At 32.0% G+C, this 13,347-nt stretch overlaps 1 protein-coding gene across 1 annotated transcript; it reads right to left on the bottom strand.

Annotated features, from left to right (window-relative positions):
* Positions 1-6,666: 6,666 nt before the first annotated feature.
* LOC104905418 (hypothetical protein) lies at positions 6,667-9,137 on the bottom strand. The gene has a single exon (XM_019252178.3). The coding sequence runs from the start codon at positions 8,796-8,798 to the stop codon at positions 6,966-6,968; it is 1,833 nt and encodes a 610-aa protein (XP_019107723.1). The 5' UTR covers positions 8,799-9,137; the 3' UTR covers positions 6,667-6,965.
* Positions 9,138-13,347: the final 4,210 nt, after the last annotated feature.

The following is a 13,347-nucleotide window of genomic DNA, read 5'->3' as shown; positions in this document are numbered from 1 at the left end:
TTTTAAAAAAGTAAGGGGATAAAGGACCTGTTATTTTATACGTATAATTTTTTTTAAGGAGCATTAAATATGAAAATTAGAAGATTTTATCTCGAAATAGATATAAATATAATATGAGTAATATTAATTTCAAATTTATTATTGAACATGTATGATGAATAGGAGCTTACCTCAAAATATTATTAGAGTTTTGACTTGATCAAACAGCTGAACTGAACTGAACTGAACTGAACTTATCAAAGCTGAACTGAACTGAACTGAACTTATCGGAGCTGAACTGAACTGAACTGAACTTATCAGAGCTGAACTGAACTGAACTGAACTGAACTGAACTGAACTGAACTGAACTGAACTGAACTGAATTGAATTGAATTGAATTATATTACATTGAAATAAATTGAATGTAATAAATATATAAATAATATTTTAAACAATAATAATATGAATATTAAATAATAATTATAATGATAAGTAATAATAATGAATAATAATAATAGTTGTATTTTGAATATTTTTAAATGATAGTTATAAATAAATAATATTAATAATCATAAATTAATAATAATAATAATTAATGATAGTAATGATAATTAATAATAATTATTTTATATTATTTGTATTAATATATTAATACTTGACGATGATATATAATAACAATAATATCTAAGAAGTAAATTAATATTACTATTTTAATAATTATATTTAATAACTTAAAAATATTTAGTAATAAAAATAATGATTGCGTTGGACCGCGAAAATTATACAATAAACCGTCTTGACGCGATTTGATTGGTTTATGGGCTAAAAAAAGTGGGTTTATTTGTGCTTTGACCTAAACCATGTTCCTCCTAATAATAATAGTAATAATAATTAGTAAAGCTACAATAAAAAAAATATATAGAAACAATAATAATAATAATAATAATAATAATACTTAATAGTAATGATATATATTTAAATAATAATAATAATAATAATAATAGTAATTAGTAAAATAAATTATATCAACATAATAATAATAATATTTAACAAAATGGTTATAAAAGAATAGAGCTGAACTGAACTGAACTGAACTGAACTGAACTGAACTTATTGGAGCTGAACTGAACTGAACTGAACTTATTGGAGCTGAACTGAACTGAACTGAACTTATTAGAACTGAACTGAACTGAAAATAAGCTGGGGAGAACAGGCCCTAAGGCTATGTTCAGTTCACCTTATTTTTGCTTATTTCAGATCTAATCAGATCAGATCAGATCAGATCAGATCAGAAAAAATAAGTTCAGATCAGAAAAAATAAGTTCAGATCAGAAAAAATAAGTTCAGATCAGATCAGATCAGATCAGATCAGACCAGATCAGATCAGATCAGATCAGTTCAGATCATATCATGCTTATATTTAAAAACTTATTATTATTAAATATCTTTCACTACATATTAATAAAAATTATAATAATTGAATATTAATAAAGTACTCATTGAGACGAATCAAACAAGACCCCACATGACTATATTTTTTCTTATATATTAAGAAAAATCTAAAAGATTATCTCTAATTGTGAATAGTGTCAAGATTCTAAGTGACAAAGATAAAAAAATACAAAGGGGTATTATTATTTACTAGTACATTTGTTTAAAAGAATTAATTGTTGTTGTTGTTGTACTTATTAATTATTAATATTGGTAATTATTATTAATCTTGTTGTTACCATTATAAATGTCATTGCTATTATTATATTAAGTTATTTTGTTGTTATTAAATAATAGAAAATTAAAAGCCACATGTTAAGAACATAAGATTGACGCAAAAATAAGAAATATATAAAATATGATATCTCAAATTCATGACAAGAAACTACTAATTTCGGATTACATTTCAAAATAAGCTAAGTGTGACATACAAATTATAAATTTAGATTCGGTATACCTCTTCTTACCGAATTCCAAATCTCTCTAGCTATTTGAAGTTGCACGATATTTATTTATTTTTTGCTCAAGTCATAGTTGTTTGTATATCTTGTTCTATTTTATATGGAAAAAAAAGAGTTCAGTTTGCCGACTTCTCAAGTGTGAAACTTTTTTTTAAGGGAAAGTGTGAAACATTGTAAAAGTGTTGTTATAAAATAATGACTTGAGTTATATAATTATTTTTAGTAATAATAATAATTATGATTATAATATTATTGTTGTTCTTATAATAATGATAATAATAATAATTATTATTAATAATAAAAGTTGTATAAAAGTTGTAATAGAAATAAAATGATAATAATAGTAACACTATAAAGAAGATCTTATAATGTATTGCATAATAATGATTTACAAAGTAATAATATAATAGTAATAATATATTTTATAAAAGATAAGATCTTGTTGAAAAATAAGTTCAGATCAGATCAGATCAGATCAGAAAAAATAAGTTCAGATCAGATCAGATCAGAAAAAATAAGTTCAGATCAGATCAGATCAGATCAGATAAGTTCAGATTAGAAAATTTCAGGTGAACTGAACATAGCCCAAGTTTACCTCAAAAACTATTGTTGAACACGCCCTTAGTGTTCGACGAAGTAGCTTTTGGAGGTAATTTTCAAGTAACTTTTAGCTTTTGAGCAACTTTTGCTAAAAGGTAAAATTATTAGCTTTTGAGTAACTTTTGATAAAAGCTATCATTTTTGCTTATCATTTACACATTAAAATTTTACAACACTATTATAATCGAACACTTTTACCTTTAGATAGCTAGTAAAAAACTAACAAACTATCTCTCCAGTTAAAACTCACATTTGAAAGTTTTTTTTGAAAGAAAGAAAAGGGATTTCATTAATATTTCGCCAAACGGCACTTACAAGTCATTTCTGAAAAACATAAAATTCTAATAGAAATACATATCACCCTAGAAATATAAACATCGCAGATTTGACTTAATTTTGCCTTAATAAAAATCTTCATCTGAAGCAATGCAATCTGTGAGTTCGCTCTGGTTCGGCATACGATCTGCAGATGCGGAAATTTTGGGATGAACGTACTCCAATAGTCTTCCATAATTTTACAGAAGTTGTGAAACCCTAATTCTTCAGGTTGAATCTCGAACTTCAACCAATGAGAATAATTTCTCATACCTAAAAACAAAAGAACCATACTCACAACTCCCATAGGGGAGAAGGAGATTTCCAAAACAGAAACTAAAAAACCCCATAAAAGGGTTTGAGAAAATCTCATAAAGAGATACTAATTTATTGAACAAAACAAGAAAATGAACTAAAAACTGAAAATAAAAGGGAAAAAGGGGCTTACCATGGATGAAAACATCCATGGCAGCCCCCTAATTGATGAAAAAAGGGTAAGGGAAGCTAGGGTTTTAGAGAGAGAAAAGGAGAGGGGAGGCTAGGTTTTTATCCAAAACTCACATTTGAAAGTTAAAAGCTTATAGCTAACCACTATTTTCGCCATACATGCCTCATGTCATTTTCCCTTAAGCGGCATGATATTCTCATAAATTCAATATGAATATAAATAAACAAGATCGAATAATTAAATGACATTTGTAGCAATATTGGATTTTCCTTTTACGACATGTTCTCTTTGGCATAAATCAACTGAACCGAATTGATTACAACTGAACTGAATTAAATTATAACTAAAAGTACTGATAATAATATATTATGATATTATTTATTAATAATAAATTCATAATAATGATTTATCAATAATAATAAGTTATTAAATAAAATAATAATGAATTATTAAATAATAATAATAATAATAAATTATTGTGAGATAGATGGAGTAGTCCATAATAAACATATTATTTAATTAATAATAAATTCATAATAATGATTTATTAATAATAACAAGTCATCAAATAAAATATTAATAAATTATTTTAATTTATTTATTAAATAATAATAAATTATTGTGAGATAGATGAAGTAGTCCGTAATAAACAGATAAACTAATAACTTGTCGAAAAAACTAGAATATCGAAATATAGAATATACTTTATCACCCAACACTTAAAAAAAATGCTACAAATTTAATAAATTGTGTACATTATTTTTAACAATTTTCAATTTTTTTAAAAAAAGACAAACTACATACTTGCAATGCTAAAGCTAAATTAAATACTTATAACTTTTGGATTGTGGACCATTCTTTGAATCTTTGCCACTAGGGTTTAGCTTTTATTTCACCACAACCTATAAAAACTAAAAGGGTGTTTCACCACAACCTATAAAAACTAAAGGGGCGTTTCACCACAACCTATTTTTTGAATTAAATATTATCTCGCTTCCTCTTTTTTTCGAACGGCATCATAGTTCCTTCATCCCCAACCAAGTTAATAGTTTGCTCCCTCCAATTTCAACTATTAAAACATGTATTTTTTTCATTTCAAAAATGACAAGTATTATTGTTGTTATTATTAATAGTATTAGTGTTGTCATTTATTAAAAAGTTTGTAATTTGAACAATGACAAATATTATTGAAATGTGTACTTCTTAGGCTTGAATTATCATTTCAATATAATTAGTCGAAACATATAGAAAAAAGTATTAGCAAAATAATAATTAACAATATTAAAATATTATTATTAATATTAAAAGCAATAGTAATAGGAGTAATAATAATAATATAATTATTGTAATAATAATTGTAATCATGATATTAATATTTATAATAGTAATAGTAATATTTATAGTAATAATAATGATAATAATAATTATCATTGTTTTATTATTAGAAAATTAAATGATTGGACTGAACTAAACCGATTGCAACTGAACTGAACTGAAAATAAGTTGGGAAAAACAGACCCTTATTCCCCCAACTTGTTTGGTATTCTTATCTACCTAATAGTAGTAGAAAGTTAAACATACATAATATTTTTTGTGAAAACTATAACCAAGCAAAAAAAATTTAGCAAATTTTATATATACTTTACATTAAACTAAAAATAACTATTCATTCGTGTTTGTAACTATTTGCCTTTTGCACTATTCCTTATCAACTTTTACTATAACTTTTTTATGCTACGTAAAAAAAAAGAATGATATCAACTAAAATGTTGAATTAAATTCAATATATACTTTCCATATATTGCCTTTTTTTTTTATAAATTTTACTAATTACTAATTTAATTAGATATATTAACGGTGAAAGATATGAATTAGCAATCATAAAATTCGAAAATATTGTGAAACAAAGTATATATCACGTTATCATCATCAAGAGTAAGACAACAAATTTCCAGTCCAACAAAAGTTTTAACACCATTTGGTCCTGGTGATTTGGTCTGGTCACAAAGTTATATACATAATGGAAGAGACAAATTTAGAAGTGTCTGTCAACTACTTTAATCAACTAGCTCATAGTGGGAGTGTGGGTCGTGGGACCGTTAAAAAAAATAGACATAGGAAGCTTCCATAGACCACACTAATCCAAGACTTCATCCAGAATTATGATCACTCACTCTGTCTCTGGCAGCAGATACAAAATTTCATACAATATAATACATCAGAATATCAGATGCAATAAATCAACAATCTTTAATACTTTCTCGCTTCCTTTTAAATGCAACAATGGAATATTTTATCTCACAAAAAATACTCCTTTGTTACATTTAAAACGAAACGGAGGAAGTAAGTATAAGTTTACTCCACCCAAAAAAAAATTGTTGAACGAATTTGTCCCAACAACCAAGTTTGGATTACAATCTTATTTGGTATACTCAACTACTGGTTAATTAGCTGAAAAGTATAGATCAACTCGTAGATCGTTAATGGAAGTACTAAATCAACACGTAGACCGTTTATTACCATCATATGCAAGACGGCATATCGTTACTTAATCGTGCGATGTGGATTACTAATTAGCATATACGTTGCCGATCATGCATTAATATGCTATACAGGGTTCAACCGTGCAGACTTCCAAGTCTATAAAACCTTGTGATTTCGATCCCGGAAAATCAAGAGACATCCATTAAGATTGAAAGCATGTTAAAGATCATACATAAATCTCCTCATAGAAAGATAGTATCGATTAATTCATACCAAGAAACACATAATGGCAAACCATACACTCATAATGCAAGATACGGAGGAAAGGCTACCTGGCACTAAAAATTGCAATCCGTTATAACAAACCAGCATGTCGTAGCCTCTGAGCAGCGCAGCAATATCAGTCACGTTGTGTTGGCCATCCCCAAGGACTAGTTCCAGGCACAGCCCGCCTTCAGCATTTTCCAATAATTTAGTTACAAATTGACCCTGCTGGCTCATATTACCTGTGCATGTGTGCCCAGCAGTTCTTATCACGGCCCAGTGATTTTTCACCCAGCAGTCCAGCTCGAAAGACATACCAACATGGAAACACGACTACACTAGTGGAAGGCTGCTTCCACAATACAGACCATTGGACATAAAATTCATCTAAGTTCCACAATTTTCAGTAAATGCAACCACAAACTGTTGCACCAGAACACATCAGATGCAACAAAATGTCTTCAGCAAGACTCAGAACTGTTGCTCCAAAAAACATCAAATGCAACAAATTTTATCCATACTTTTAATCATCATAATTAAGAGACAAGGAAGAAATTCATGTAACTTGCCGTAGATAGAGCGAGCTATTTACCAAGTATTACTAACTTGACACAATATAACTAATTGAACAAAACCGAACAAGAATCAATCATGTGCAATACCAATTGAGCTAAACGTCCCAAAGAATTACAAGCAAGGTCAACAGTAACAGAACAAGGTATGTGCAGCAAATCCCACCTGTCATAATTTACAATACTACAATGAAGAAAGGCACCTAAAATCAAAGTCAAGGGGTCTGATTTTATCCTTCTGTATACATAAATTACAACCCACCCAAAAGTTCTACAGAACGGCAATCTTTCAAAAAAAAAAAATTTGAAGCTGAAATGCGAGGGAAAGATTCACCTCAAGAGATAGGATCGCTAAATGATCTCTCCGTGGTGGAATTCATTATCCCCGCAATCTGTACTGGAGTCCAAGCCACAAGGGGAATCATACCATTTCGGATTCTCCGGATAGAAACTCTCTACCTGTAGACCAACAAGACCTACATCCTCATCTAAAGAGTCATGCCTCAAGGGCTTAGTTAGCTTCGAATCATCACAACTGAGAATACTCTTCTCATCAAACTCACTACTGTGTAGCCACTTGTCTGATTTACAACTCTCTACAATCAAATCTTTGTCACTACTACAATCCGTCCTAATTTGATCCCATGGTACAACATCCCCTAATGTCCTTCCGAAACTGTCGTCATCTTCCTCGATCAAATCAGTATCTTTACCATCCCCATACAGCCTGTCATCATGAGGATCATTCCAATGAGGCAGATCACCATCACCAACGAGCAGAACATCAGAATTCTGCTTATCAGAGTCCAATCCAACTGACTTTGAAGTTTCATAACCTAATGCCCTAACCTTATTAACAATATGATACAACTCTTGAGAAACCGATTCCAAAAACTCCTGAGGGAGCTTAGATATCCGACTTTCCAACAAACCAGCTTCCGATTTCAGCTCCTGAACCTGCTGCAACACCGAATGACAAAAATCCCCTTCATCCCTACCCATAAAAGAATCAGTCTCCAACTCCTCATTCACCCCATACTCCGTCTCTTGATCATTTAAAAACACCCCTTTATGCCCAACAACCCGATGCATAATCCTGGCATTCCCATCCAACGGACCTGGCTCATGCCCTGTATGCACAGCATACAACTTAAAAACCGCCATCCCTTCCTCTTGATACACAAACGTCTTATCCTTGTCATTATAATTCGCAATCGGCACAATAGCCCTAATCCTAAACCCACACCCACACCTCTTCGATGCATACGGCTCCCTCTTCAACACCTTGGATTTCTTACTCGACGCAGGCTCCCCCGCCCTATGACAAGCATAATCCTTCACCTCCGCCATAAACGGCTTATACCTAATATACTTCTGCCTAATACAAAGCACCACCTTATGCTTCTTAGCAAGCTGTTGCAACTTATTAGGCACCTCTTTAGCAGGCACATCAAAAGACTCCGTATACTCGAACCGCCTCCTTTTGGGCCTCCCCCCACTAAACCCACCACCCCCAACAACCCCACCACCTTCAGAAACACCTGAACAAACAACACAAGAAGCAATACAAACCCTAATAAAACTCTCGGGAATCCCATAAAATTTAGCCCCAACAGTCCAAAGTTGCTTAATTTTTTCAACAGTTTCTCTAACCCCTAAATGTTTGAAATCAGTATCACTATGTGATGACATAACAATATCTTGCCATTGACTAACATGAGAAACAAATTGATTAGAATTATTCTTAAAACAAAGAAAACGGTTACCGTTACCATCAACATGAGCATTAAGTTTATCTTGTATACGTTTCCACGCCGTTAAATAAGCTGTATCTTCATTTCTATCTTTCCAAACAGACCTCCATGATTTTAAAACTTCAATGGGTGTAACGGATCGGATCTCACCCGGAGATGCGACCCGATTATCTAAAAGGCAAGAAATCATTAGAGAGTGAGATTCACTGTTGAAGGTGTAGAATTGAGAGGATATATGTGGGTCCGGGTTTATTTTAGGGGAAATGGGTCGGGTTAGGGTTTCAGGTGAAGATGGTGGAGATGAAATTGAATGGTGGAAATCAGAGTTGATGATTGGTGTTGGACGGTGGAGATTGAAAGATGGGTGGTGGTGGAAATGATGGTGGAGGAAAAATGGATCTGGGTCATCTTCAATTTTTTTGGGATCCATTGGCGGAATAAGGGAGTGTTTGGATTTTGGAAGGAGGTCAAATTATCAAAGGGGGTAAATTTTGTGTTTGGTGGTGTTTTTGGAGACTGACAAAATAAGGGTGAGTCTGACATTGGTAAAAGAAAGGGAGTGTGTGTGTGGTGGGGGAGATTTGTGGGTGTTTTTTTTTTTTTTCTTTAGGAGAGTTTGTTTGTTTTTGGTGGTGTTTTTTTTTCTACTTTGACTTCTTTTGGGGGAATAGAGAAAGAAGTGTTTTTATTGGATGGGTTGAGAATCTCCTTTTCTTCTTTGTTGTTGTTGTTGTTCAATCTTTCTTTTTTCAATTGTTGTATAGTGTAGGTTGAGCACGTGGTTTCATAAAGAGATTAGATAAGGTGAAGAGATGAGTTAATGTAGGTAGTTTGAATCTAGTTGAAAGGAAGGTTTGAGAATTTAAGTTATAATGTACTTCCTGCGTATTAAAATAGTTGCATCATTTGGTATTTGGTCACTATTTATCAAGCAACTCTAACAAGTTTTCTCTCACCATTATATAAGAAAAAACATAGTCAATTGAGATTTTGTTAAATTTGTCTTAATACGAGAATTTCAAATGTCAACTTTTTATAATTTTTACTTATACGCAATTAGAGATATTAATGTTTAAAAAAGCTTATTGGCAAACGTAAAAAAGCAAACAGTGCAACTATTTTGAAACGAAAGAGGTAGATTACAAGTATTAGAAAACATATGGAATATTCTTCTGTAATGAACTGTTGGTACCAGTCCGATTTTTGTCTCTGTGGACCGAGGAGAAATGGGGCTCGTCGGGAAGAGGATTGTACGATTAGAGAAGTAAGGTGATTTATCATTTTCAATTATACAACATGGCAATACTTTTCTGTCATTAGAAGAATTATTTATGTTCCTGTGCTGGTAAGGATGTTTGTGTCGGGTTTTTTGCTAATGGGAAGAAGCCTAGTGTTTGTCAAATTAATAATGCTTGGACTCCTCCTTCCAATATGTGGTTGAGGCTTAATTTTGATGGTTCCAAGCTGATTAATAAGTGTCGTGTGGTTTCACTGTTCTAAGTCATTTGGGTGAACTGTGTCTTGTGGGTGCAATGACTTTATCTTTGAATTGCTCTATCCTTAAGGCGGAAGCTTGGGAATTCGGGAAGGTGTTAGAGCAACTCGTTTTCTTAGTATTGATATTCTTATTGTTGAAGGGTTGGTTGTTATCAATTATATTCGACATTATTGTTGGAAAATTTATTGTAACTCTTTAATTGTGGATACGGCAGAGAAGCTGAAGAAGTTTCAAGCAGTCTGGGAAGCTAATTAAGCGGCGAATTTTATGGCTCATAGGGTTCATGATGCCCTTTTGCTTTTATATTTGTTTTCTTCTTCTAATTTGCTGTTTTTTTTACCTGTATCCGTAATAATGTTGTAGGTTGGTCCTATCCGAGGAGCCAGTCCTAGTTTGTTTCTCCTTAAAAAAAAAAGAAGAATTCTTGATAGTATTGTTTTCTGTTAATGAATTGAAAAATTCTTGATAGTATTATTTTTCCGTTAATTCATTTAAAATTCAGGTAGTGTGCCTTAATATAAGTTGATATAAGTGGTTGACAATAGTTAACAATGCAACTAGCTAATGAAATGATCGTCGATAAGGTAAGTAACAATTTAGAGAGGAGTAAAGATCAATAGAATATGATTTTAAGACTTTATTTCACAAACAAATCTCCTTGTAGATCAAATATCCAATCTAGTCTATTAGATTTTTCAATGTCATCAATTCTTAAATTATTTTAATCGTAAATGTTCAAGTATCACAAATTATATAGGTTGTGAAATGACAAGATGTACTACATTGATGGTTGGAAAGAGCCAGGTAACAAGTTGACATAAGAGACAATGTCTTAATGTTATTTTACTTTAATCCAATACTCCATAAATTCTCAAATAGTTGATCCAATTTGACATTCAAGTTTCAATGTACAACTTTGATTTTCTAGTATCTTTGTATTTCATTGTCAAATTTATATCACTAGTTGGGAAAAGAATATGTCATTATAAAACTAATGTAATTACTTAAAGAGAAGTGTAGTACAAAACTTGTTTGGTCCGAGCAATAAAGCGCCAGCCCGAGCCATGACACTTGTCGGGGTAATCAGGACCCCCCCCCAGCCCAAGCACTTTAGGAGCAATTAAAAGTTACTGCCACCTTTGCATAAAAAAGGAGGTCCCCACTTGAGAAAGTGTCAGACCTGTTCTCTGTATATTGTCCGGGCTCTCGGCCTGTTGAAATCGCCTGGGCCGTTGTAGGCTTGTAGCCAATGATTTTCTGCTTTGTTTTCGCTCAAACTCGTATTATGACATATTCATACAATCCTTATGTATTGTAGCTTCTTTCCAAATACTACTAATTCTTAATTTTAGCTAATCATGCTCCAAATACGTCCTCAATCCCTGAAATTCATCAAAAACAAGAAAACATATCAAATAGGAGTAAAAAAACATAACTTAAGAATATAATGCAACAATGAACTTAAATATGAAACTAAATGCTCTAAAATGCAACCGAAATTCACCTAAAAATTATATATAAATATGACTTATCAATTAGCTTCACCTTTTCTTTTTCTATTTTGTTGGTGTTAACCTCTCTTGACATATATAATAGAGATACCAATGTACTACTAAAATTGTTAAATTATATTGATGAAATTGTTTGATACTACTATTGATATTGTTAGCATTGTTATTGTTACTGTTATTATTTGTATTATTATCATTATCATCGTAGCTATTTACAAACTTATATATCAATCATAATGCTTATAATAATAAATTATTTATACAAAGCTTGGAATTGATCGTCTACTCATTATTATTGTCGTTGGTTATAATACATAATATTAGAACATATGAAGAGTCGTTCTACTCCTTTACTCATTATATTGGTTTTATGCAGTTGATTAGTCGAAATAAGAGTTGACTATACTAGTGGAAAAAACCCTATTTGTCACTTAGTAATAGATGCGGTTTTTACAAAACCACATCAGAAAATCAATTTAAAAAAGAGGAAGGAAAGTCGGGAAGAAAATCTGATGCGGTCCTCTTGTAAAATCTGATGCGGTTCTTAAGGACCGCATCAGATTTTCTTACTTTTTTTATAAAAAAAACCGGAAACCCACCTCACTCAACTCACTCAACGCTTGGCCCATTTACTTTCACCATAATCCTCTCCCCTCTCTTCTCACTCAACTCACTCAACCCTAATTCTCTGCCCTCTCTCCTCACCCAACTCAACCCTAATCCTCTCCGCTCTCTTTCACTCCACGACGCCCCCCTCTCTCCTCACACAACTCAAGCCAAATCCCCTCAGCTTCCCTCCTCTCTCTCAACCCTACGACACCGCCGTTGTCTGCACGAGTCTTCACAAACGTCGTTGTCTACACGAGTCGAAGACGAAGACGAATCGAGGACGAAACGAACGTCGAATCGAAGACGAAAATTTAGTCGAATCTAGAAAGGTTTTTTTCGTTTTATATTTTAGACGAAAATTTAGTCGAATCTTTAATTTATATATTTTTTTTCTTTTCTTTAGTTTTTTTTTTGTAATTTTCGTTTGTTTTCTGTAATTTATTTTTTTAGTTAGATTTTTTTCCCGTTCATTTTCATATGTATCGTTATTTAGTTAGATTTATTTTATGTAATTTATATAGTTTTCGTATGTATTGTTATTGTATATATATGTATATATACATTTGGTTTTATTTTATATATATATATATATGTGTGTGTGTGTGTGTGTGTGTGTGTGTGCGTGTGCGCGCGCGCGTGTGTGTGCGTGTGCGTGCGTGCGTGCGTCCGTGCGTGCGTGTGTGCGTGCGTGCGTGCGTGCGTGCGTGCGTGCGTGCGTGCGTGTGTGTGTGTGTACCTTTGTGGTACACAAGCTTCAAAAATTTTCGTGTGTACTTTTGTGTGTGTGATCATACCCGTAAATGGATCGACATGTAAATGGAACGCTCAAACCTATCCGGCATCCGACAATCCCATGATTCAAATGTGATTAACACAGTTGAACTAAACATGACCAATTACGACTTGGGACACTGACTGTCAGAATCCTGACTTGTCCGGGCCTGACCTGGTTCGTCGTGGATATACCTAGAACCTATTTGTGAACCTCTTTTGACACTTCTAATTAAACATATCACTTATTAATAGTCTTAGTTATGAAACCATGCTTTATATATGGTTGTGGTCTTTGTGAAGATATTAACTATCAATAGAATTCATTTCAGATTTATTTTGGTGAGTTGTGATAAGTCTGTTTATTAGTGAATCTCAAAATTATAATGAGAGCATCATATTTGATCCTTCTGGACCTCTTTAATATCTGTATGATGCATTAATTTTACCTAAAACAAACCTAATAATTTATTAGCATTAGTTGGACCTAATCAACCATGATTCTTTATTTTAAAACTTAGACCTTATTATTATTGTTATCATTATTGAGTTTCATGAGAGGGCTCTCCAATGAGTGAAAATAGAGAGCT

Source organism: Beta vulgaris, chromosome 1 (assembly GCF_026745355.1).
Source record: "Beta vulgaris subsp. vulgaris cultivar EL10 chromosome 1, EL10.2, whole genome shotgun sequence".
In the NCBI taxonomy this organism is placed as follows: Eukaryota; Viridiplantae; Streptophyta; class Magnoliopsida; order Caryophyllales; family Amaranthaceae; genus Beta; species Beta vulgaris.
This window is presented reverse-complemented; position numbering and strand designations above follow the sequence as displayed.

Bases quoted from the DNA above. Each gene is read 5' to 3' on its own strand.
- LOC104905418 (XM_019252178.3), bottom strand. From the start codon at position 8,798: ATGGATCCCAAAAAAATTGAAGATGACCCAGATCCATTTTTCCTCCAC.